This window comes from Salvelinus alpinus, chromosome 30 (genome assembly GCF_045679555.1).
Source record: "Salvelinus alpinus chromosome 30, SLU_Salpinus.1, whole genome shotgun sequence".
NCBI lineage: Eukaryota > Metazoa > Chordata > Actinopteri > Salmoniformes > Salmonidae > Salvelinus > Salvelinus alpinus.
Window position 1 is genome coordinate 1,159,260 of NC_092115.1, and position 25,788 is coordinate 1,185,047.

General features: G+C 45.2%; 2 protein-coding genes across 2 annotated transcripts in view; both read left to right on the forward strand.

The window, feature by feature from the left end:
* Positions 1-18,852, forward strand: part of LOC139559548 (oxygen-regulated protein 1) — a 123,096-nt gene extending 104,244 nt beyond the window's left edge. Inside the window, exon 18 of the mRNA XM_071375638.1 lies at positions 18,802-18,852. Coding sequence (XP_071231739.1) covers positions 18,802-18,852 — 51 coding nt within the window. The remainder of the gene's footprint in view (positions 1-18,801) is intronic.
* Positions 18,853-19,859: 1,007 nt separating this feature from the next.
* Positions 19,860-25,788, forward strand: part of LOC139559919 (vimentin-like) — a 48,795-nt gene continuing 42,866 nt past the window's right edge. The window contains exons 1-2 of the mRNA XM_071376381.1: positions 19,860-20,552; positions 21,150-21,210. Of these exons, the coding sequence (XP_071232482.1) occupies positions 19,876-20,552; positions 21,150-21,210 (738 nt within the window). The 5' untranslated portion in view covers positions 19,860-19,875. The remainder of the gene's footprint in view (positions 20,553-21,149; positions 21,211-25,788) is intronic.

Genomic DNA, 25,788 nt, shown 5'->3' on the forward strand with positions numbered 1-25,788 from the left:
GCCAGCTCCACCTCACTCCATCCAAGTGGTCGTTTAGCCTCACCATCAGCCAGCTCCACCTCACTCCATCCGAGTGGTCGTTTAGCCTCACCGTCAGCCAGCTCCACCTCACTCCATCCGAGTGGTCGTTTAGCCTCACCATCAGCCAGCTCCACCTCACTCCATCCAAGTGGTCGTTTAGCCTCACCATCAGCCAGCTCCACCTCACTCCATCCGAGTGGTCGTTTAGCCTCACCATCAGCCAGCTCCACCTCACTCCATCCAAGTGGTCGTTTAGCCTCACCATCAGCCAGCTCCACCTCACTCCATCCGAGTGGTCGTTTAGCCTCACCGTCAGCCAGCTCCACCTCACTCCATCCGAGTGGTCGTTTAGCCTCACCATCAGCCAGCTCCACCTCACTCCATCCAAGTGGTCGTTTAGCCTCACCATCAGCCAGCTCCACCTCACTCCATCCGAGTGGTCGTTTAGCCTCACCATCAGCCAGCTCCACCTCACTCCATCCGAGTGGTCGTTTAGCCTCACCATCAGCCAGCTCCACCTCACTCCATCCGAGTGGTCGTTTAGCCTCACCATCAGCCAGCTCCACCTCACTCCATCCGAGTGGTCGTTTAGCCTCACCATCAGCCAGCTCCACCTCACTCCATCCGAGTGGTCGTTTAGCCTCACCATCAGCCAGCTCCACCTCACTCCATCCAAGTGGTCGTTTAGCCTCACCATCAGCCAGCTCCACCTCACTCCATCCGAGTGGTCGTTTAGCCTCACCGTCAGCCAGCTCCACCTCACTCCATCCAAGTGGTCGTTTAGCCTCACCATCAGCCAGCTCCACCTCACTCCATCCAAGTGGTCGTTTAGCCTCACCGTCAGCCAGCTCCACCTCACTCCATCCAAGTGGTCGTTTAGCCTCACCATCAGCCAGCTCCACCTCACTCCATCCAAGTGGTCGTTTAGCCTCACCATCAGCCAGCTCCACCTCACTCCATCCAAGTGGTCGTTTAGCCTCACCATCAGCCAGCTCCACCTCACTCCATCCAAGTGGTCGTTTAGCCTCACCATCAGCCAGCTCCACCTCACTCCATCCAAGTGGTCGTTTAGCCTCACCATCAGCCAGCTCCACCTCACTCCATCCAAGTGGTCGTTTAGCCTCACCATCAGCCAGCTCCACCTCACTCCATCCAAGTGGTCGTTTAGCCTCACCATCAGCCAGCTCCACCTCACTCCATCCAAGTGGTCGTTTAGCCTCACCATCAGCCAGCTCCACCTCACTCCATCCGAGTGGTCGTTTAGCCTCACCATCAGCCAGCTCCACCTCACTCCATCCAAGTGGTCGTTTAGCCTCACCATCAGCCAGCTCCACCTCACTCCATCCAAGTGGTCGTTTAGCCTCACCATCAGCCAGCTCCACCTCACTCCATCCGAGTGGTCGTTTAGCCTCACCATCAGCCAGCTCCACCTCACTCCATCCAAGTGGTCGTTTAGCCTCACCATCAGCCAGCTCCACCTCACTCCATCCAAGTGGTCGTTTAGCCTCACCATCAGCCAGCTCCACCTCACTCCATCCAAGTGGTCGTTTAGCCTCACCGTCAGCCAGCTCCACCTCACTCCATCCAAGTGGTTGTTTAGCCTCACCATCAGCCAGCTCCACCTCACTCCATCCGAGTGGTCGTTTAGCCTCACCATCAGCCAGCTCCACCTCACTCCATCCAAGTGGTCGTTTAGCCTCACCATCAGCCAGCTCCACCTCACTCCATCCAAGTGGTCGTTTAGCCTCACCGTCAGCCAGCTCCACCTCACTCCATCCAAGTGGTCGTTTAGCCTCACCATCAGCCAGCTCCACCTCACTCCATCCAAGTGGTCGTTTAGCCTTACCATCAGCCAGCTCCACCTCACTCCATCCAAGTGGTCGTTTAGCCTCACCGTCAGCCAGCTCCACCTCACTCCATCCAAGTGGTCGTTTAGCCTCACCGTCAGCCAGATACAGTGGACCTTCTGTCCACGGCTTCAAGTTGTATTGTGGACTTTTAACCTCCTTCCACAGTTTCTCATTGAGCAGTGTGTAGGATGAGCCGGTGTCATGGCTCTTCCTGTCCATGGGCCTAGCGACAGGGGTAACACCAGAAGGTGCTGTATTAACTGAAAGGAAGGGGATGTTGGCGGGGGGGGCGTAGGCAGTGACTCTTTGGGTTTCAGCTCTGGTCAAAGCACCCAGAGTAGGATGGTCGTTCTGCGAAGGGAGTTGGGTGTGTTGGCCTGTTGTGATTTGTGGTTTCTAGAAGGGAGTTGGGTGTGTTGGCCTGTTGTGATTTGTGGTTTCTAGAAGGGAGTTGGGTGTGTTGGCCTGTTGTGATTTGTGGTTTCTAGAAGGGAGTTGGGTGTGTTGGCCTGTTGTGATTTGTGGTTTCTAGAAGGGAGTTGGGTGTGTTGGCCTGTTGTGATTTGTGGTTTCTAGAAGGGAGTTGGGTGTGTTGGCCTGTTGTGATTTGTGGTTTCTAGAAGGGAGTTGGGTGTGTTGGCCTGTTGTGATTTGTGGTTTCTAGAAGGGAGTTGGGTGTGTTGGCCTGTTGTGATTTGTGGTTTCTAGAAGGGAGTTGGGTGTGTTGGCCTGTTGTGATTTGTGGTTTCTAGAAGGGAGTTGGGTGTGTTGGCCTGTTGTGATTTGTGGTTTCTAGAAGGGAGTTGGGTGTGTTGGCCTGTTGTGATTTGTGGTTTCTAGAAGGGAGTTGGGTGTGTTGGCCTGTTGTGATTTGTGGTTTCTAGAAGGGAGTTGGGTGTGTTGGCCTGTTGTGATTTGTGGTTTCTGGAAGGGAGTTGGGTGTGTTGGCCTGTTGTGATTTGTGGTTTCTGGAAGGGAGTTGGGTGTGTTGGCCTGTTGTGATTTGTGGTTTCTGGAAGGGAGTTGGGTGTGTTGGCCTGTTGTGATTTGTGGTTTCTGGAAGGGAGTTGGGTGTGTTGGCCTGTTGTGATTTGTGGTTTCTGGAAGGGAGTTGGGTGTGTTGGCCTGTTGTGATTTGTGGTTTCTGGAAGGGAGTTGGGTGTGTTGGCCTGTTGTGATTTGTGGTTTCTGGAAGGGAGTTGGGTGTGTTGGCCTGTTGTGATTTGTGGTTTCTGGAAGGGAGTTGGGTGTGTTGGCCTGTTGTGATTTGTGGTTTCTTGAAGGGAGTTGGGTGTGTTGGCCTGTTGTGATTTGTGGTTTCTAGAAGGGAGTTGGGTGTGTTGGCCTGTTGTGATTTGTGGTTTCTAGAAGGGAGTTGGGTGTGTTGGCCTGTTGTGATTTGTGGTTTCTGGAAGGGAGTTGGGTGTGTTGGCCTGTTGTGATTTGTGGTTTCTGGAAGGGAGTTGGGTGTGTTGGCCTGTTGTGATTTGTGGTTTCTAGAAGGGAGTTGGGTGTGTTAGCCTGTTGTGATTTGTGGTTTCTGGAAGGGAGTTGGGTGTGTTGGCCTGTTGTGATTTGTGGTTTCTGGAAGGGAGTTGGGTGTGTTGGCCTGTTGTGATTTGTGGTTTCTGGAAGGGTTTACTTGATAAGGTCTTGGACATGTGGCTGAAGAAAGGCAGTGATTTGCTGGGCAACAGCTTTTAATTTGTTTTTGAGAGGAATGGGAGATTCAATATATGTATATTTATAACAATATTGTTCACATGGAAAAAGTATATTTACTTCTACAAAAGTTTGCTTAGCAATTAGCATAAATGGCACAATTTATATTCACTAACAAATAGAAACGTTAGCATTGGCCTGCTAACACGGCGGTAATACAGTAGCTTCATTGATGAAAAATAAAACTCACCAACTAAATGGTCCACAAACACATTCAACTGCTTCTCAAGACGATGTGATGAATGGACCATCAATTGTCAGCATTTCTCTGAAAATAGGTTTTACTCGTTATTTATAGCTTTAGAGCAGTTTTTACAACCAGGAGAAAGTTTGTCATAAACATGGCGCTTCCTCTAGAAGGCTCGAGATTGAACTGTCAATCACAGGCACGTCCTTAAGGATTTGTGTACTTTTGAATGGCTGATAATCTAGTGGGTCGTTTCTCTCACATTTCTCATACTAATGTATTCATTGACCTGTGTTACAATCTCTCCTTTTAATCCTCTGTCCATCCTCCACCTAACCCTCTCTCCTCTCTCCTCTTTCCTCCTAACCCTCTCTCCTCTCTCCTCCTAACCCTCTCTCCTCTCTCCTTCTAACCCTCTGTCCTCTCTCTTCCTAACCCTCTCTCCTCCTAACCCTCTCTCCTCTCTCCTCCTAACCCTCTCTCCTCTCTCCTCCTAACCCTCTCTCCTCTCTCCTCCTAACCCTCTCTCCTCTCTCCTCCTAACCCTCTCTCCTCTCTCCTCCTAACCCTCTCTCCTCTCTCCTTCTAACCCTCTGTCCTCTCTCCTCCTAACCCTCTCTACTCCTAACCCTCTCTCCTCTCTCCTCCTAACCCTCTCTCCTCTCTCCTCCTAACCCTCTCTCCTCTCTCCTTCTAACCCTCTGTCCTCTCTCCTCCTAACCCTCTCTCCTCCTAACCCTCTCTCCTCTCTCCTCCTAACCCTCTCTCCTCTCTCCTCCTAACCCTCTCTCCTCTCTCCTTCTAACCCTCTGTCCTCTCTCCTCCTAACCCTCTCTCCTCCTAACCCTCTCTCCTCTCTCCTCCTAACCCTCTCTCCTCTCTCCTTCTTACCCTCTGTCCACTCTCCTCCTAACCCTCTCTACTCCTAAACATCTCTCCTCTCTCCTCCTAACCCTCTCTCCTCTCTCCTCCTAACCCTCTCTCCTCTCTCCTTCTAACCCTCTGTCCTCTCTCCTCCTAACCCTCTCTACTCCTAAACATCTCTCCTCCTAACCCTCTCTCCTCTCTCCTCCCTCTCCTCTCTCCTCTCTCCTCCTGACCCTCTCTCCTCTCTCCTCCTAACCCTCTCTCTTTTCTCCTCCTATACCTTTCTCCTCCTAAGCCTCTCTATGCTCTCCTCTCTCCTCCTAACCCTCTCTATGCTCTCCTCTCTCCTCCTAACCCTCTCTCCCGTCTCCTCCAAACCCTCTCCATCTAACCCTCCCTCTCCTCAGTGTAGAGGTCTGTTGGGTTGGAGAATATGTGTTGTATTCAGTAATATGAGTGTCACAGAGGTAGTCATTTATTTAGTAACAGAATCAAACTCAGTGTAGAATAGTGTAGAGGCAGACAGACAGACGGACGGAAGGACATTGCTGCAGGCTGATTTGTATTGTTTTTGGCGTGAATCTGATGATTGATTCTCTAAAAGCTCTTCATAGTTAGTTAAATAACTCCCAGTAGCTCCATTTACCCAGACTGACCTCCCTGTGGGGATGCTGGAGAGGTCATTGTTGCTTCCATACAGACTGACCTCCCTGTAGGGATGCTGGAGAGGTCATTGTTGCTTCCATACAGACTGACCTCCCTGTGGGGATGCTGGAGAGGTCATTGTTGCTTCCATACAGACTGAGCTCCCTGTGGGGATGCTGGAGAGGTCATTGTTGCTTCCATACAGACTGACCTCCCTGTGGGGATGCTGGAGAGGTCATTGTTGCTTCCATACAGACTGACCTCCCTGTGGGGATGCTGGAGAGGTCATTGTTGCTTCCATACAGACTGACCTCCCTGTTGGGATGCTGGAGAGGTCATTGTTGCTTCCATACAGACTGACCTCCCTGTGGGGATGCTGGAGAGGTCATTGTTGCTTCCATACAGACTGAGCTCCCTGTGGGGATACTGGAGAGGTCATTGTTGCTTCCATACATACTGACCTCCCCGTGGGGATGCTGGAGAGGTCATTGTTGCTTCCATACAGACTGACCTCCCCGTGGGGATGCTGGAGAGGTCATTGTTGCTTCCATACAGACTGACCTCCCTGTGGGGATGCTGGAGAGGTCATTGTTGCTTCCATACAGACTGAGCTCCCTGGTAGGATGCTGGAGAGGTCATTGTTGCTTCCATACAGACTGACCTCCCTGTGGGGATGCTGGAGAGGTCATTGTTGCTTCCATACAGACTGACCTCCCTGTAGGGATGCTGGAGAGGTCATTGTTGCTTGCATACAGCAATCTAATTCATTCAAATATGTGTGAGTGTCTGACTACCTCTGGTCGGAGATCAGACCACAGTGAATGTCTGACTACCTTTGGTTGTAGATCAGACCACAGTGAGTGTCTGACTACCTCTGGTTGTAGATCAGACCACAGTGAGTGTCTGACTACCTCTGGTTGTAGATCAGACCACAGTGAGTGTCTGACTACCTCTGGTCGTAGATCAGACCACAGTGAGTGTCTGACTACCTCTGGTCGTAGATCAGACCACAGTGAGTGTCTGACTACCTCTGGTCGGAGATCAGACCACAGTGAGGGTCTGACTACCTCTGGTCGGAGATCAGACCACAGTGAGTATCTGACTACCTCTGGTCGGAGATCAGACCACAATGCTTTTACAACTGTCTAAAACATGGGCACACAAACAGAATGTGGACAAGAACAGGACAAAGGACGCAAGTTAGAACCAGGTATAAATGGGTAGCCACATCAAACTCCAAGTGGGTTGTCATGTCCCTTTTACTGAGGAGGGGCTTCCGTCTGGCCACTCTATCATAAAGGCCTGATTGGTGGAATGCTGTTCCAAGCTACTGATCAAATTGTGTCACACAGAATGACAATAGCCAACAGTAGTATAGATCATGTCTGGAATGTAAATGCTTTCAAGAGTGAGCAACTTCAGAGGTCCTGGTTGATACAACTTCAGAGGTCCTGGTTGATACAGCTTCAGAGGTCCTGGTTGATACAGCTTCAGAGGTCCTGGTTGATACAGCTTCAGAGGTCCTGGTTGATACAGCTTGTTTCGCATTATATTGACTTTCTATTGGCTATCTACTGGCATTATATTGACTTTCTATTGGCTATCTACTGGCATTATATTGACTTTCTATTGGCTATCTACTGGCATTATATTGACTTTCTATTGGCTATCTACTGGCATTATATTGACTTTCTATTGGTTATCTACTGGCATTATATTGACTTTCTATTGGCTATCTACTGGCATTATATTGACTTTCTATTGGCTATCTACTGGCATTATATTGACTTTCTATTGGTTATCTACTGGCATTATATTGACTTTCTATTGGCTATCTACTGGAATTATATTGACTTTCTATTGGCTATCTACTGGCATTATATTGACTTTCTATTGGTTATCTACTGGCATTATATTGACTTTCTATTGGCTATCTACTGGCATTATAGTGACTTTCTATTGGCTATCTACTGGCATTATATTGACTTTCTATTGGTTATCTACTGGCATTATATTGACTTTCTATTGGTTATCTACTGGCATTATATTGACTTTCTATTGGTTATCTACTGGCATTATATTGACTTTCTATTGGTTATCTACTGGCATTATATTGACTTTCTATTGATTATCTACTGGCATTATATTGACTTTCTATTGATTATCTACTGGCATTATATTGACTTTCTATTGGCTATCTACTGGCATTATATTGACTTTCTGTTGGCTATCTACTGGCATTATATTGACTTTCTATTGATTATCTACTGGCATTATATTGACTTTCTATTGGTTATCTACTGGCATTATATTGACTTTCTATTGGTTATCTACTGGCATTATATTGACTTTCTATTGGTTATCTACTGGCATTATATTGACTTTCTATTGGCTATCTACTGGCATTATATTGACTTTCTATTGGTTATCTACTGGCATTATATTGACTTTCTATTGGCTATCTACTGGCATTATATTGACTTTCTATTGGCTATCTACTGGCATTATATTGACTTTCTATTGGCTATCTACTGGCATTATATTGACTTTCTATTGGTTATCTACTGGCATTATATTGACTTTCTATTGGCTATCTACTGGCATTATATTGACTTTCTATTGGCTATCTACTGGCATTATATTGACTTTCTATTGGCTATCTACTGGCATTATATTGACTTTCTATTGGCTATCTACTGGCATTATATTGACTTTCTATTGGCTATCTACTGGCATTATATTGACTTTCTATTGGCTATCTACTGGCATTATATTGACTTTCTATTGGCTATCTACTGGCATTATATTGACTTTCTATTGGCTATCTACTGGCATTATATTGACTTTCTATTGGCTGTCTACTGGCATTATATTGACTTTCTATTGGCTATCTACTGGCATTATATTGACTTTCTATTGGCTATCTACTGGCATTATATTGACTTTCTATTGGTTATCTACTGGCATTATATTGACTTTCTATTGGTTATCTACTGGCATTATATTGACTTTCTATTGGCTATCTACTGGCATTATATTGACTTTCTATTGGTTATCTACTGGCATTATATTGACTTTCTATTGGTTATCTACTGGCATTATATTGACTTTCTATTGGTTATCTACTGGCATTATATTGACTTTCTATTGGTTATCTACTGGCATTATATTGACTTTCTATTGGTTATCTACTGGCATTATATTGACTTTCTATTGGCTATCTACTGGCATTATATTGACTTTCTATTGGTTATCTACTGGCATTATATTGACTTTCTATTGGCTATCTACTGGCATTATATTGACTGTCTATTGGTTATCTACTGGCATTATATTGACTTTCTATTGGCTATCTACTGGCATTATATTGACTTTCTATTGGCTATCTACTGGCATTATATTGACTTTCTATTGGCTATCTACTGGCATTATATTGACTTTCTATTGGCTATCTACTGGCATTATATTGACTTTCTATTGGTTATCTACTGGCATTATATTGACTTTCTATTGGTTATCTACTGGCATTATATTGACTTTCTATTGGTTATCTACTGGCATTATATTGACTTTCTATTGGTTATCTACTGGCATTATATTGACTTTCTATTGGCTATCTACTGGCATTATATTGACTTTCTATTGGCTATCTACTGGCATTATATTGACTTTCTATTGATTATCTACTGGCATTATATTGACTTTCTATTGGTTATCTACTGGCATTATATTGACTTTCTATTGGTTATCTACTGGCATTATATTGACTTTCTATTGGCTATCTACTGGCATTATATTGACTTTCTATTGGCTATCTACTGGCATTATATTGACTTTCTATTGATTATCTACTGGCATTATATTGACTTTCTATTGGTTATCTACTGGCATTATATTGACTTTCTATTGGTTTTCTGGCCTGTCTCTCTGGTCCCTGTTATGACCTGTCTCCCTGGTCCTGTCTCTCTGGCCCCTGGATGGACCTGTCTCCCTGGTCCTGTCTCTCTGGTCCTGTCTCTCTGGCCTGTCTCCCTGGTCCTGTCTCCCTGGACCTGTCTCCCTGGTCCTGTCTCCTGGGTCCTGTCTCTCTGGCCTGTCTCCCTGGCTCCTGGATGGACCTAACTCCTTCAGTGCTATACACCTAACACTGCAGATCTAATGGGCCCCCAGACACACAGAAATAAACATCTTCTATACCGGGTATAATTTATGGAATTACAAAGGTTTCATGAAAATTGGAAAGCAATTTGAATCTGCGTATTATTTAAAAGCTCAGTTGTCCCGAGTCTGCACAGAACAGCCAGGACCTGGGATCAATGGAGACACTCATTTAATTATTCTGTATCTCTCGACACATTCATCAGATGGGGCTACACCCCCCCCCCCCCCCCCCCGGAATTATTTGAAGATGGTTATACTATGGATCATTGAGCAATTTGATTTTGAATTTTAGAACCTTTTTTTTAAAATAAATGATTTGATAAAATATTGAATTTGTCCTTTACTACTAAAGCCCAGAGGAACACATTGAATAACACATTTATACGTGGCAAAAGTGACAGTCAAAAAACAAACCATAAGAAACAAGATTTTGAAGTGTCTGTCCTAAATCTAGAAGATATAAGAAAGCTCAGGAAATAAATAAATCTATATTTTACACATATGTAATGTTAGGCTCAAAACTACCTTCATACTTCCATACATTCTTCTTTACCGGTACCGGTTACCTTTAGTCCTGTGACACTAGTCATTCTTCTTTACCGGTACCGGTTACCTTTAGTCCTGTGACACTAGTCATTCTTCTTTACCGGTACCGGTTACCTTTAGTCCTGTGACACTAGTCATTCTTTTTTACCGGTACCGGTTACCTTTAGTCCTGTGACACTAGTCATTCTTTTTTACCGGTACCGGTTACCTTTAGTCCTGTGACACTAGTCATTCTTCTTTACCGGTACCGGTTACCTTTAGTCCTGTGACACTAGTCATTCTTTTTTACCGGTACCGGTTACCTTTAGTCCTGTGACACTAGTCATTCTTCTTTACCGGTACCGGTTACCTTTAGTCCTGTGACACTAGTCATTCTTTTTTACCGGTACCGGTTACCTTTAGTCCTGTGACACTAGTCATTCTTTTTTACCGGTACCGGTTACCTTTAGTCCTGTGACACTAGTCATTCTTTTTTACCGGTACCGGTTACCTTTAGTCCTGTGACACTAGTCATTCTTTTTTACCGGTACCGGTTACCTTTAGTCCTGTGACACTAGTCATTCTTTTTTACCGGTACCGGTTACCTTTAGTCCTGTGACACTAGCCATTCTTCTTTACCGGTACCGGGTACCTTTAGTCCTGTGACACTAGTCATTATTTTTTACCGGTACCGGTTACCTTTAGTCCTGTGACACTAGTCATTCTTTTTTACCGGTACCGGTTACCTTTAGTCCTGTGACACTAGTCATTCTTCTTTACCGGTACCGGTTACCTTTAGTCCTGTGACACTAGTCATTCTTCTTTACCGGTACCGGTTACCTTTAGTCCTGTGACACTAGTCATTATTCTTTACCGGTACCGGTTACCTTTAGTCCTGTGACACTAGTCATTTTTCTCTTATGTAACTCTGGGTGGTTTTAAAGGCCGTGTACTCTTATAAACTCCAGATCGCACAGCCAGAAGAGGACTGGTCACCCCTCAGAGCCTAGTTCCTCTCTAGGGAGTTTTTCCTCGCCACTGTGCTTGTACATCTGCATTGCTTGCTGTTTGGGGTTTTAGGTTGGGTTTCTTTAAAAGCACTTTGTGATATCTGCTGATGTAAATACATTTAATTAGATTTGAATTGTTGTATTGAGGCAACAATGACCTCTCCAGCATCCCCACAGGGAGGTCAGTCTGTATGGAAGCAACAATGACCTCTCCAGCATCCCCACAGGGAGGTCAGTCTGTATGGAAGCAACAATGACCTCTCCAGCATCCCCACAGGGAGGTCAGTCTGTATGGAAGCAACAATGACCTCTCCAGCATCCCCACAGGGAGGTCAGTCTGTATGGAAGCAACAATGACCTCTCCAGCATCCCCACAGGGAGGTCAGTCTGTATGGAAGCAACAATGACCTCTCCAGCATCCCCACAGGGAGGTCAGTCTGGGTAAATGGAGCTACTGGGAGTTATTTAACTAACTATGAAGAGCTTTTAGAGAATCAATCATCAGATTCTCGCCAAAAACAATACAAATCAGCCTGCAGCAATGTCCTTCCTTCCGTCTGTCTGTCTGCCTCTACACTATTCTACACTGAGTTTGATTCTGTTACTAAATAAATGACTACCTCTGTGACACAACGCATATTCTCCAACCCAACAGACCTCTAAACTGAGGAGAGGGAGGGTTAGATGGAGAGGGTTTGGAGGAGACGGGAGAGAGGGTTAGGAGGAGAGAGGAGAGCATAGAGAGGGTTAGGAGGAGAGAGGAGAGAGGTTTAGGAGGAGAGAGGAGAGAGGGTTAGGAGGAGAGAGGATAGCATAGAGAGGCTTAGGAGGAGAAAGGTATAGGAGAAGAAAGGAGAGAGGGTTAGCAGGAGAGAGGAGAGAGGGTCAGGAGAAGAGAGGGTTAGGAGGAGAGAGGAGAGGGAGTCAGGAGGAGAGAGGAGAGGGAGTCAGGAGGATAGTGGAGAGGGAGTCAGGATGAGAGGAGAGAGGGTTAGGAGGAGAGAGGAGAGGGAGTCAGGAGGAGAGAGAAGAGGGAGTCAGGAGGAGAGAGAAGAGGGAGTCAGGAGGAGAGAGGAGAGGGAGTCAGGAGGAGAGAGGAGAGGGAGTGAGGAGGAGAGAGAAGATGGAGTCAGGAGGAGAGAGGAGAGGAAGTCAGGAGGAGAGAGGAGAGGGAGTAAGGAGGAGAGAGGAGAGGGAGTCAGGAGGAGAGAGGAGAGGGAGTCAGGAGGAGAGGAGAGAGGGTTAGGAGGAGAGAGGAGAGGGAGTCAGGAGGAGAGAGAAGATGGAGTCAGGAGGAGAGAGGAGAGGAAGTCAGGAGGAGAGAGGAGAGGGAGTCAGGAGGAGAGAGGAGAGGGAGTCAGGAGGAGAGGAGAGAGGGTTAGGAGGAGAGAGGAGAGGGAGTCAGGAGGAGAGAGACGATGGAGTCAGGAGGAGAGAGGAGAGGAAGTCAGGAGGAGAGAGGAGAGGGAGTCAGGAGGAGAGAGGAGAGGGAGTAAGGAGGAGAGAGGAGAGGGAGTCAGGAGGAGAGAGGAGAGGGAGTCAGGAGGAGAGGAGAGAGGGTTCGGAGGAGAGAGGAGAGGGAGTCAGGAGGAGAGAGGAGAGGGAGTCTGGAGGAGAGGAGAGAGGGAGTCAGGAGGAGAGAGGAGAGGGAGTCAGGAGGAGAGAGAAGAGGGAGTCAGGAGGAGAGAGGAGAGGGAGTCAGGAGGAGAGAGGAGAGGGAGTGAGGAGGAGAGAGAAGATGGAGTCAGGAGGAGAGAGGAGAGGAAGTCAGGAGGAGAGAGGAGAGGGAGTCAGGAGGAGAGAGGAGAGGGAGTCAGGAGGAGAGAGGAGAGGGAGTCAGGAGGAGAGGAGAGAGGGTTAGGAGGAGAGAGGAGAGGGAGTCAGGAGGAGAGAGGAGAGGGAGTCTGGAGGAGAGGAGAGAGGGAGTCAGGAGGAGAGAGGAGAGGGAGTCAGGAGGATAGAGAAGAGGGAGTCAGGAGGAGAGAGGAGAGGGAGTCAGGAGGAGAGAGGAGAGGGAGTGAGGAGGAGAGAGAAGATGGAGTCAGGAGGAGAGAGGAGAGGGAGTCAGGAGGAGAGAGGAGAGGGAGTCAGGAGGAGAGAGGAGAGGGAGTCAGGAGGAGAGGAGAGAGGGTTAGGAGGAGAGAGGAGAGGGAGTCAGGAGGAGAGAGAAGATGGAGTCAGGAGGAGAGAGGAGAGGAAGTCAGGAGGAGAGAGGAGAGGGAGTCAGGAGGAGAGAGGAGAGGGAGTCAGGAGGAGAGAGGAGAGGGAGTCAGGAGGAGAGGAGAGAGGGAGTCAGGAGGAGAGGAGAGAGGGTTAGGAGGAGAGAGGAGAGGGAGTCAGGAGGAGAGAGAAGATGGAGTCAGGAGGAGAGAGGAGAGGAAGTCAGGAGGAGAGAGGAGAGGGAGTCAGGAGGAGAGAGGAGAGGGAGTCAGGAGGAGAGAGGAGAGGGAGTCAGGAGGAGAGGAGAGAGGGTTCGGAGGAGAGAGGAGAGGGAGTCAGGAGGAGAGAGGAGAGGGAGTCTGGAGGAGAGGAGAGAGGGAGTCAGGAGGAGAGAGGAGAGGGATTCAGGAGGAGAGAGGAGAGGGAGTCAGGAGGAGAGAGGAGAGGGAGTCAGGAGGAGAGAGGAGAGGGAGTCAGGAGGAGAGGAGAGAGGGAGTCAGGAGGAGAGGAGAGAGGGTTAGGAGGAGAGAGGAGAGGGAGTCAGGAGGAGAGAGAAGATGGAGTCAGGAGGAGAGAGGAGAGGAAGTCAGGAGGAGAGAGGAGAGGGAGTCAGGAGGAGAGAGGAGAGGGAGTCAGGAGGAGAGAGGAGAGGGAGTCAGGAGGAGAGGAGAGAGGGTTCGGAGGAGAGAGGAGAGGGAGTCAGGAGGAGAGAGGAGAGGGAGTCTGGAGGAGAGGAGAGAGGGAGTCAGGAGGAGAGAGGAGAGGGATTCAGGAGGAGAGAGGAGAGGGAGTCAGGAGGAGAGAGAAGAGGGAGTCAGGAGGAGAGAGAAGAGGGAGTCAGGAGGAGAGAGGAGAGGGAGTCAGGAGGAGAGAGGAGAGGGAGTGAGGAGGAGAGAGAAGATGGAGTCAGGAGGAGAGAGGAGAGGAAGTCAGGAGGAGAGAGGAGAGGGAGTCAGGAGGAGAGAGGAGAGGGAGTCAGGAGGAGAGGAGAGAGGGTTCGGAGGAGAGAGGAGAGGGAGTCAGGAGGAGAGAGGAGAGGGAGTCTGGAGGAGAGGAGAGAGGGAGTCAGGAGGAGAGAGGAGAGGGAGTCAGGAGGAGAGAGGAGAGGGAGTCAGGAGGAGAGAGGCAGGCAGTCTGTAGCTTCGAATCAAAGAACTATGACTTTACAAAAAAACTAATGAAAAACACTGTTATTAGGGCTTGGGTCCTGTGATACAATGACTCACAGTCAGATGCTTGACACACACACACACACACACACACACACACACACACACACACACACACACACACACACACACACACACACACACACACACACACACACACACACACACACACACACACACACACACACACACACACACACACACACACACACACACACACACACACACACACACACACACACACGGACGGACGGACGGACGGACGGACGCATGCACACACACACACAGTCATACATACAGTACATGCACAGACACACACATTCGTTGTATGCAGACTGGCTAAGGGACAGTCCTCCTTTGTAACAAGTATAAATCCTCTTCAGGCTAGAGAGAGTGGACTGGATGCCTAAACACATTCCTCCTTCCTGTTGGAGATTATTTGATAAAACAATTCAACATGTGTTTTCAGGGGTTTAGATGAATTAGACAGCTCCCATTTCATGTCCACACGTGGTAGGATGGTATATCAACTGTGTTCTGTATTTTATATTTATTACGGATCCCCATTAGTTCCTGCCAAGGCAGTAGCTACTCTTCCTAGGGTTTATTACGGATCCCCATTAGTTCCTGCCAAGGCAGCAGCTACTCTTCCTGGGGTTTATTACGGATCCCCATTAGTTCCTGCCAAGGCAGCAGCTACTCTTCCTGGGGTTTATTACGGATCCCCATTAGTTCCTGCCAAGGCAGCAGCTACTCTTCCTGGGGTTTATTATGGATCCCCATTAGTTCCTGCCAAGGCAGCAGCTACTCTTCCTGGGGTTTATTATGGATCCCCATTAGTTCCTGCCAAGGCAGCAGCTACTCTTCCTGGGGTTTATTATGGATCCCCATTAGTTCCTGCCAAGGCAGCAGCTACTCTTCCTGGGGTTTATTATGGATCCCCATTAGTTCCTGCCAAGGCAGCAGCTACTCTTCCTGGGGTTTATTATGGATCCCCATTAGTTCCTGCCAAGGCAGCAGCTACTCTTCCTGGGGTTTATTATGGATCCCCATTAGTTCCTGCCAAGGCAGCAGCTACTCTTCCTGGGGTTTATTATGAATCCCCATTAGTTCCTGCCAAGGCAGCAGCTACTCTTCCTGGGGTTTATTATGGATCCCCATTAGTTCCTGCCAAGGCAGCAGCTACTCTTCCTGGGGTTTATTATGGATCCCCATTAGTTCCTGTTAAGACAGCAGCTACTCCTCCTGGGGTTTATTATGGATCCCCATTAGTTCCTGCCAAGGCAGCAGCTACTCTTCCTGGGGTTTATTATGGATCCACATTAGTTCCTGCCAAGGCAGCAGCTACTCCTCCTGGGGTTTATTATGGATCCCCATTAGTTCCTGCCAAGGCAGCAGCTACTCTTCCTGGGGTTTATTATGGATCCACATTAGTTCCTGCCAAGGCAGCAGCTACTCCTCCTGGGGTTTATTATGGATCCCCATTAGTTCAAGCCAAGGCAGCAGCTACTCTTCCTGGGGTTTATTATGGATCCACATTAGTTCCTGCCAAGGCAGCAGCTACTCCTCCTGGGGTTTATTATGGATCCCCATTAGTTCCTGCCAAGGCAGCAGCTACTCTTCCTGGGGTTTATTATGGATCCCCATTAGTTCCTGCCAAGGCAGCAGCTACTCTTCCTGGGGTTTATTATGGATCCCCATTAGTTCCTGCCAAGGCAGCAGCTACTTTTCCTGGGGTTTATTATGAATCCCCATTAGTTCCTGCCAAGGCAGCAGCTACTCTTCCTGGGGTTTATTATGGATCCCCATTAGTTCCTGCCAAGGCAGCAGCTACTCTTCCTGGGGTTTATTATGGATCCCCATTAGTTCCTGTTAAGACAGCAGCTACTCCTCCTGGGGTTTATTATGGATCCCCATTAGTTCCTGCCAAGGCAGCAGCTACTCTTCCTGGGGTTTATTATGGATCCACATTAGTTCCTGCCAAGGCAGCAGCTACTCCTCCTGGGGTTTATTATGGATCCCCATTAGTTCCTGCCAAGGCAGCAGCTACTCTTCCTGGGGTTTATTATGGATCCCCATTAGTTCCTGCCAAGGCAGCAGCTACTCTTCCTGGGGTTTATTATGGATCCCCATTAGTTCCTGCCAAGGCAGCAGCTACTCTTCCTGGGGTTTATTATGGATCCCCATTAGTTCCTGCCAAGGCAGCTGCTACTCTTCCTAGGGTTTATTATGGATCCCCATTAGTTCCTGCCAAGGCAGCAGCTACTCTTCCTGGGGTTTATTATGGATCCCCATTAGTTCCTGCCAAGGCAGCAGCTACTCTTCCTGGGGTTTATTATAGATCCCCATTAGTTCCTGCCTAGGCAGCAGCTACTCTTCCTGGGGTTTATTATGGATCCCCATTAGTTCCTGCCAAGGCAGCTGCTACTCTTCCTGGGGTTTATTATGGATCCTCATTAGTTCCTGCCTAGGCAGCAGCTACTCTTCCTGGGGTTTATTATGGATCCCCATTAGTTCCTGCCAAGGCAGCAGCTACTCTTCCTGGGGTTTATTATGGATCCCCATTAGTTCCTGCCAAGGCAGCAGCTACTCTTCCTGGGGTTCATTATAGATCCCCATTAGTTCCTGCCAAGGCAGCAGCTACTCTTCCTGGGGTTTATTATGGATCCCCATTGGTTCCTGCCAAGGCAGCAGCTACTCTTCCTGGGGTTTATTATGGATCCCCATTAGTTCATGTCAAGGCAGCAGCTACTCTTCCTGGGGTTTATTATGGATCCCCATTAGTTCCTGCCAAGGCAGCAGCTACTCTTCCTGGGGTTTATTATGGATCCCCATTAGTTCCTGCCAAGGCAGCAGCTACTCTTCCTGGGGTCAAAATTAAGGCAGTTTATACAATTTAAAAAACATTACATTCACAGATTTCACAACACACTGTGCCCTCAGGTCCCTACTCCACCACTACCACATATCTACAGTACTAAATCCATGTGTGTGTGTGTGTGGATAGTGAGTATGTTATCATGTGTGTGTATGTGGATAGTGAGTATGTTATCATGTGTGTGTATGTACAGTATGTGTCTGTGCCCATGTTTGTGTCTCTTCACAGTCCCCGCTCTTCCATAAGGTGTATTTTTATCTGTTTTTTAAATCTAGTTTTACTGCTGCACCAGTTACCTGATGTGGAATAGAGTTCCATGTAGTCATGGCTCTATGTAGTACTGTGCACCTCCCATAGTCTGTTCTGGACTTGGGGACTGTGAAGAGACCTCTTGTAGCATGTCTTGTGGGGTATGGATGGGTGTCTGAGCTGTGTGCCAGTAGTTTAGACAGACAGCTCGGTACCTTCAGCTTGTCAATACTTCTTACAAATACAAGTAGTGATGAAGTCAATCTCTCCTCCACTTTGACCCAGGAGAGATTGAGATGCATATTATTAATATTAGCTCTCTGTACATCCTAGGGCCAGCCGTACACATTGACTCTCTACCGGTACCTCCTGTATATAGCCTCCACATTGACTCTGTACCGGTACCCCCTGTATATAGCCTCCACATTGACTCTGTACCGGTACCCCCTGTATATAGCCTCCACATTGACTCTGTACCGGTACCCCCTGTATATAGCCTCCACATTGACTCTGTACCGGTACCCCCCTGTATATAGCCTCCACATTGACTCTGTACCGGAATCCCCTGTATATAGCCTCCACATTGACTATGTACCGGTACCCCCTGTATATAGCCTCCACATTGACTCTGTACCTGTACCCCCTGTATATAGCCTCCACATTGACTCTGTACCGGTACCCCCTGTATATAGCCTCCACATTGACTCTGTACCGGTACCCCCTGTATATAACCTCCACATTGACTCTGTACCAGTACCTCTTGTTATATAACCTCGTTATTGTTAAGTTATTGTGTTACTTTTTATTATTTATTTTTTTACTTTAGTTTATTTGGTAAGTATTTTCTTAACTCTTCTTGAACTGCACTGTTGGTTAAGAGCTCGTCAGTCAGCATTTCACGGTAAAGTCTACACTTGTTGTATTCGGAGCATGTGACAAATAAAGTTTTATTTAATTTTTTTATTTGTAATATTTACAGAGCACTCTGCCTAGGCAACCCCACAGCGCCATGGCAACCACGGATGTATTCATAACACTGTATGGTCAGTGAGCTCTGAGGTAAAAGAGAAGTGGTGGTAGCAGTAGGGCTACTGTCTTCACCTGTCACTGTTCCCCCTGTATTCAACTACACTCACCTGGCTGTGTATCTGTGAGGACAGCAGGCTGTTATCTTCTTTAACAGACCTAACCCTACTCTGGGGTGTCACTACAGAGACAGACGACAGAGGCGGCCAACTACACTCCCCTGGCACTGTTCCCCTGTATTCAACTACACTCCCCTGGCTGTGTATCTGTGAGGACAGCAGGCTGTTATCTTCTTTAAGAGACCTAACCTTGCTCTGGGGTGTCACTACAGAGACAGATGACAGAGGCGGCCAACTACACTCCCCTGGCTGTGTACCTGTGAGGAGAACAGCCTGTTATCTTCTTTAACAGACGTAACCCTGCTCCCTGAGCACCAGGAACAATCCACTGGGAGAAGAAGAGACTCCCTGAGCACCAGGAACAATCCACGGGGAGAAGAAGAGACACCCTGAGCACCAGGAACAATCCACGGGGAGAAGAAGATTACTAGAATGTTCTAGTAGCATGTCCTCCTCCTCCTGCAGCAGAAGAGACACTACACATTCAACATTCAAGAACAAGTTACATAACATTTTCTACAGACGTTCAATTGCCACATAATGTGACATTAGTTATATTTCTCTGAGGAATTATGCAAAGAAAGATAATAATAATAATGATAATAATGATAATAATAATAATAATGATAATAATAATAATAATAATGATAATAATGATAATAATAATAATAATGATAATAATGATAATAATAATAATAATAATGATAATAATGATAATAATAATGATAATAATGATAATAATGATGATAATAATAATAATGATAATAATAATAATAATAATAATAATAATAATAATGATAATAATGATAATAATAATGATAATAATGATAATGATAATAATATTAACAATAATAATAATGATAATAATGATAATAATCATGATAATAATTAGGCGGTGCTTATACGTGTCCTATGTCACACAGCCAGAGTCTAATATTATCAACAGCAACCCTGGAGCCATCAGTGTTATGTTGCCTTGCTCAAGGGTACACTGGCAGATGTTTCTCAGCTCGGTTACTGGCCCAACTCTCTAACCGATAGGTTACCTGTCATTGCCCCTTGACGTTTCCGTAATGGATCAAATGATTAAGATATAATAGGAATGAAGCTTGTCCAATGGGAAAAGCCCAGTCTAGTTATCCATGTCACTGGGCACCAACTGTCTTATCAGCCCTTTGATAGGATGTCCGAACTGTCACTCAAACTCCCTGTTGTCACTCAAACTCATTAGCATAAAGACCGGGGTATAAATACGGTCCCAGTGACACCCCTCCCGTGTCCGCTGAATGGTAACTGTGACGAGAGAGACAGAGCAGAACAGAACAGAACAGAACAGGACCGAGACCCAACCCAACCCAGAGGAACTAAAACTTAGTAACCTAACTAGCTCCACAGAAGAGACCGAACATCTCAGGATGACAGCAGCCCGTGGTCCTCAGTCCTCCTATAAGAAGTATTTTGGCGGGGAAAGGAACATGAGCCACTCCTCCTACCCCTCCAGCCGCCAGCTGTACTCCAACCCGGTGGCGGTGCGCTCCTCTCGGGTCTCTTTCGGCCTGTCCTCCGCCGCCCCGGGGGTCTACGCAACCAGGACCCAGCGGCTCCGCAGCAGCGCCCCGATGCCCCGGCTGTCCTCCGAGACCCTGAACTTCTCTCTGTCCGACGCCGTGAACTCCGAGTTCAAGACTAACCGGACCAACGAGAAGGCGCAGATGCAGTCGCTCAACGACCGCTTCGCGAGCTATATCGAGAAGGTCCGGTTTCTGGAGCAGCAGAATAAGATCCTGCAGGCAGAGCTCGAGCAGCTACGAGGGAAGGGCACGTCCCGATCCCGCATCGGGGACCTGTACGAGGACGAGATGCGCGAGCTGCGGCGACAGGTGGACCAGCTGACGAACGAGAAGGCGCGAGTGGAGGTGCACCGGGACAACATGTCTGATGATATAGACCGACTCAGAGAGAAGTAAGACAATCAGTTACATGTTTACCGAATAGTTATGGAGTAATTCATGACCATGATATATCCTACACAATGAAACGTTTTATTCATTGATTGCACTACAAGACACGTAGTACAATATAGTCCATGTTTACCTGGGTAGTTGTTGAGTAATTGACCACATAGAGTCAACATTATTTAATAGAGGTCTAGGTGTGGTTCATTGCGCTAGTAATGACTTTATTTTCAGTAATGCATTGCGTGCTCCTCATTCGATTCTCAGACAGGCACATCGTGAGTTAGTGAGACTTCTGAATGAGCAGTGGCTGTTGAAATTCCAGTTTGTTGTTGCATTGGGGTCTGATATTACACACTTTTTAATGCACTTTTTAAAGTGTTCTTGAATGTCTTGAAAGGACCCTCTGCCTGTCGAAACGTTGGTAAATTAAATATTTTTGCATCTGAGCTCCTAGAGTGTGCGGCTCTCTTTTATTTTCAAGTTTTCTACTCCGCTAGCCAGCACCTCGCCTAAATAGGTGTGCGTTTCTTTTTCTTCTAGATTGAAAGGACTCTCTAACACAAGATATTATCCTCAGTACAGTATGTTGTGGTGTTTTCCAGACTGCAGGAGGAGATGATGCAGCGTGAGGAATCTGAGAGTACCATGCAGAGCTTCAGAGGGGTAGGACACAGCTTCATACTACCACACATCTTCGTTAAAGGGGAAGTTCACCCATTTTGACATGTGACCTTATTTTCACTCTTTCTGTGCTTGTAGTTTTAAATATTTAGTTTCATTACAGAGAGTCATCACTTGTCAGTGACTACAATGTTTATAAAACATGTTATAAAATGATCCAAACCAACTCATATTACATCAGAAACTCATTCTGGATACTGTCTCTGCACTCAATGTTAGATTTTAGTTTCCACTGTTCCATAAATCCTTGTTTGGGTAATGCTGTTCACAACACCAAAGATGCAAATATAGATGAATGTGTGTCGAGACAGAATGAGATTCTGAGGTAATATGAGTTCCAGCTCCAACAGCTCCAACAGCTCCAACAGTGCAGTAGTAGCATGCTTAAATAATGATTTTTCTTTCATGGGCAGAGAGAAAAATGTTCTGTTTTATAGCTAACCTCATTTTGTGGCCGAGAGAAACCTATGCTGTTTTAGAGATCAGGAATTTTTGAAAGACGGGATATTACTTGTCTTAATAATACAACATGTTAAATAATATATACTTTGGTCCATCAAAATATCAGCAATCACACCATGTATATGCAGTCATATGACCAATTGGCCCTCTAGTGGTATCAGGATGGAACTGTGACCACTCTAAGCTGAGACTCTCATGAACACGATGCTGTTCTCCGTGTTGCCCTAGGATGCCTCACAAGACTCTTAAGATGGGGGCCGGTGCCAGTTTAAAAATGAATGGAAGTATACATGGAGATAGTTCAGTGCCTAAAAGAAGGGGATAAACACATGTAAATAGTTCCCTGGTCTTATTTACTTCTCAGATATAGGAGAGACACTTCCTTTAGATTTACTGCTTGGCCTATCTGATGTTCCATGTGTTTCTATTGGCTAATAGCAGTAAGGACTATCTGATGTTCCATGTGTTTCTATTGGCTAATAGCAGTAAGGACTATCTGTTATTCAATGTGTTTCTATTGGCTAATAGCAGTAAGGACTATCTGTTATTCAATGTGTTTCTATTGGCTAATAGCAGTAAGGACTATCTGTTATTCAATGTGTTTCTATTGGCTAATAGCAGTAAGGACTATCTGTTATTCAATGTGTTTCTATTGGCTAATAGCAGTAAGGACTATCTGTTATTCAAAGTGTTTCTATTGGCTAATAGCAGTAAGGACTATCTGTTATTCAAAGTGTTTCTATTGGCTAATAGCAGTAAGGACTATCTGATGTTCCATGTGTTTCTATTGGCTAACAGCAGTAAGGACTGTTATTCAATGTGTTTCTATTGGCTAATAGCAGTAAGGACTGTTATTCAATGTGTTTCTATTGGCTAATAGCAGTAAGGACTATCTGTTATTCAAAGTGTTTCTATTGGCTAATAGCAGTAAGGACTGTCTATTATTCAATGTGTTTCTATTGGCTAATAGCAGTAAGGACTATCTGTTATTCAATGTGTTTCTATTGGCTAATAGCAGTAAGGACTATCTGTTATTCAATGTGTTTCTATTGGCTAATAGCAGTAAGGACTGTCTGTTATTCAATGTGTTTCTATTGGCTAATAGCAGTAAGGACTGTTATTCAATGTGTTTCTATTGGCTAATAGCAGTAAGGACTGTTATTCAATGTGTTTCTATTGGCTAATAGCAGTAAGGACTGTTATTCAATGTGTTTCTATTGGCTAATAGCAGTAAGGACTGTCTGATGTTCCATGTGTTTCTATTGGCTAATAGCAGTAAGGACTATCTGTTATTCAATGTGTTTCTATTGGCTAATAGCAGTAAGGACTATCTGTTGTTCCATGTGTTTCTATTGGCTAACAGCAGTAAGGACTGTCTGTTATTCAATGTGTTTCTATTGGCTAATAGCAGTAAGGACTATCTGTTATTCAATGTGTTTCTATTGGCTAATAGCAGTAAGGACTGTTATTCAATGTGTTTCTATTGTCTAACAGCAGTAAGGACTATCTGTTATTCAATGTGTTTCTATTGGCTAATAGCAGTAAGGACTATCTGTTGTTCCATGTGTTTCTATTGGCTAACAGCAGTAAGGACTGTCTGTTATTCAATGTGTTTCTATTGGCTAATAGCAGTAAGGACTATCTGTTGTTCCATGTGTTTCTATTGGCTAATAGCAGTAAGGACTGTTATTCAATGTGTTTCTATTGGCTAATAGCAGTAAGGACTGTTATTCAATGTGTTTCTATTGGCTAATAGCAGTAAGGACTGTCTGATGTTCCATGTGTTTCTATTGGCTAATAGCAGTAAGGACTATCTGTTATTCAATGTGTTTCTATTGGCTAATAGCAGTAATGACTATCTGTTATTCAATGTGTTTCTATTGGCTAATAGCAGTAAGGACTATCTGTTATTCAATGTGTTTCTATTGGCTAATAGCAGTAAGGACTGTTATTCAATGTGTTTCTATTGGCTAATAGCAGTAAGGACTGTTATTCAATGTGTTTCTATTGGCTAATAGCAGTAAGGACTGTTATTCAATGTGTTTATATTGGCTAATAGCAGTAAGGACTGTTATTCAATGTGTTTCTATTGGCTAATAGCAGTAAGGGCTATCTGTTATTCAATGTGTTTCTATTGGCTAATAGCAGTAAGGACTGTTATTCAATGTGTTTCTATTGGCTAATAGCAGTAAGGACTGTTATTCAATGTGTTTCTATTGGCTAATAGCAGTAAGGACTGTTATTCAATGTGTTTCTATTGGCTAATAGCAGTAAGGACTGTTATTCATTGTGTTTCTATTGGCTAATAGCAGTAAGGACTATCTGTTATTCAGTGTGTTTCTATTGGCTAATAGCAGTAAGGACTGTTATTCAGTGTGTTTCTATTGGCTAATAGCAGTAAGGACTGTTATTCAATGTGTTTCTATTGGCTAATAGCAGTAAGGACTGTTATTCAATGTGTTTCTATTGGCTAATAGCAGTAAGGACTGTTATTCAATGTGTTTCTATTGGCTAATAGCAGTAAGGACTGTTATTCAATGTGTTTCTATTGGCTAATAGCAGTAAGGACTGTTATTCAATGTGTTTCTATTGGCTAATAGCAGTAAGGACTATCTGTTATTTAATGTGTTTCTATTGGCTAATAGCAGTAAGGACTATCTGTTATTCAATGTGTTTCTATTGGCTAATAGCAGTAAGGACTATCTGTTATTCAATGTGTTTCTATTGGCTAATAGCAGTAAGGACTATCTGTTATTCAATGTGTTTCTATTGGCTAATAACAGTAAGGACTATCTGTTATGCATTGTGTTTCTATTGGCTAATAGCAGTAAGGACTGTCTGTTATTCAATGTGTTTCTATTGGCTAATAGCATTAAGGACTGTTATTCAATGTGTTTCTATTGGCTAACAGCAGTAAGGACTATCTGTTATTCAATGTGTTTCTATTGGCTAATAGCAGTAAGGACTGTTGTTCAATGTGTTTCTATTGGCTAATAGCAGTAAGGACTATCTGTTGTTCAATGTGTTTCTATTGGCTAATAGCAGTAAGGACTGTCTGTTATTCAATGTGTTTCTATTGGCTAATAGCAGTAAGGACTGTCTATTATTCAATGTGTTTCTATTGGCTAATAGCAGTAAGGACTGTCTATTATTCAATGTGTTTCTATTGGCTAATAGCAGTAAGGACTGTCTGTTATTCAATGTGTTTCTATTGGCTAATAGCAGTAAGGACTGTCTGTTATTCAATGTGTTTCTATTGGCTAATAGCAGTAATGCCAAATTCAATGTTTCATCCAATAGCTCATTTTGGAGCCCTAGACAGGGCTTAGACAGGGCCTAGACAGGGCCTAGACAGGGCTTAGACATGGCTTAGACAGGGCCTAGACAGGGCCTTAGACTCTAGAGGATTTTAATATTTTTCATAATTTCATAATTCATAATCAAAATTATTATTTTTTATGCAGAAAATCTGGTGTTTCTATGTCAAGCGGTTTTGTTATATTTCAGTCTTCTGTGATGTATATAAAGTGTAATATTGGGATGCAAACTAAACATTTGATACATTTCAACTCCATATCTGACATGGTACAGGTGTCTTCTTTCTTTAGGCCCAGAACCATGTGTGTGAGATGGATACTTTTGTTTCAAAGTAGATTTGTTTAAGACTACCCAGAATCCCTCTGTGTGACCCTGATTTAGCCCACTGCAGTAAAAGGTCATTAAAGGCCCTGATTGTTTAAATTCTAACATTAGATTATTTAAATATGTCAAACAAATCTGCTAACTTCTTTTTGTTTTCAAATCAAATCAAATTCTATTATTCACATGCGCTGAATACAACAGGTGTAGTAGACCTCACAGTGAAATGCTGAATACAACAGGTGTAGTAGACCTCACATTGAAATGCTGAATACAACAGGTGTAGTAGACCTTACAGTGAAATGCTGAATACAACAGGTGTAGTAGACCTCACAGTGAAATGCTGAATACAACAGGTGTAGTAGACCTCACAGTGAAATGCTGAATACAACAGGTGTAGTAGACCTCACAGTGAAATGCTGAATACAACAGGTGTAGTAGACCTCACAGTGAAATGCT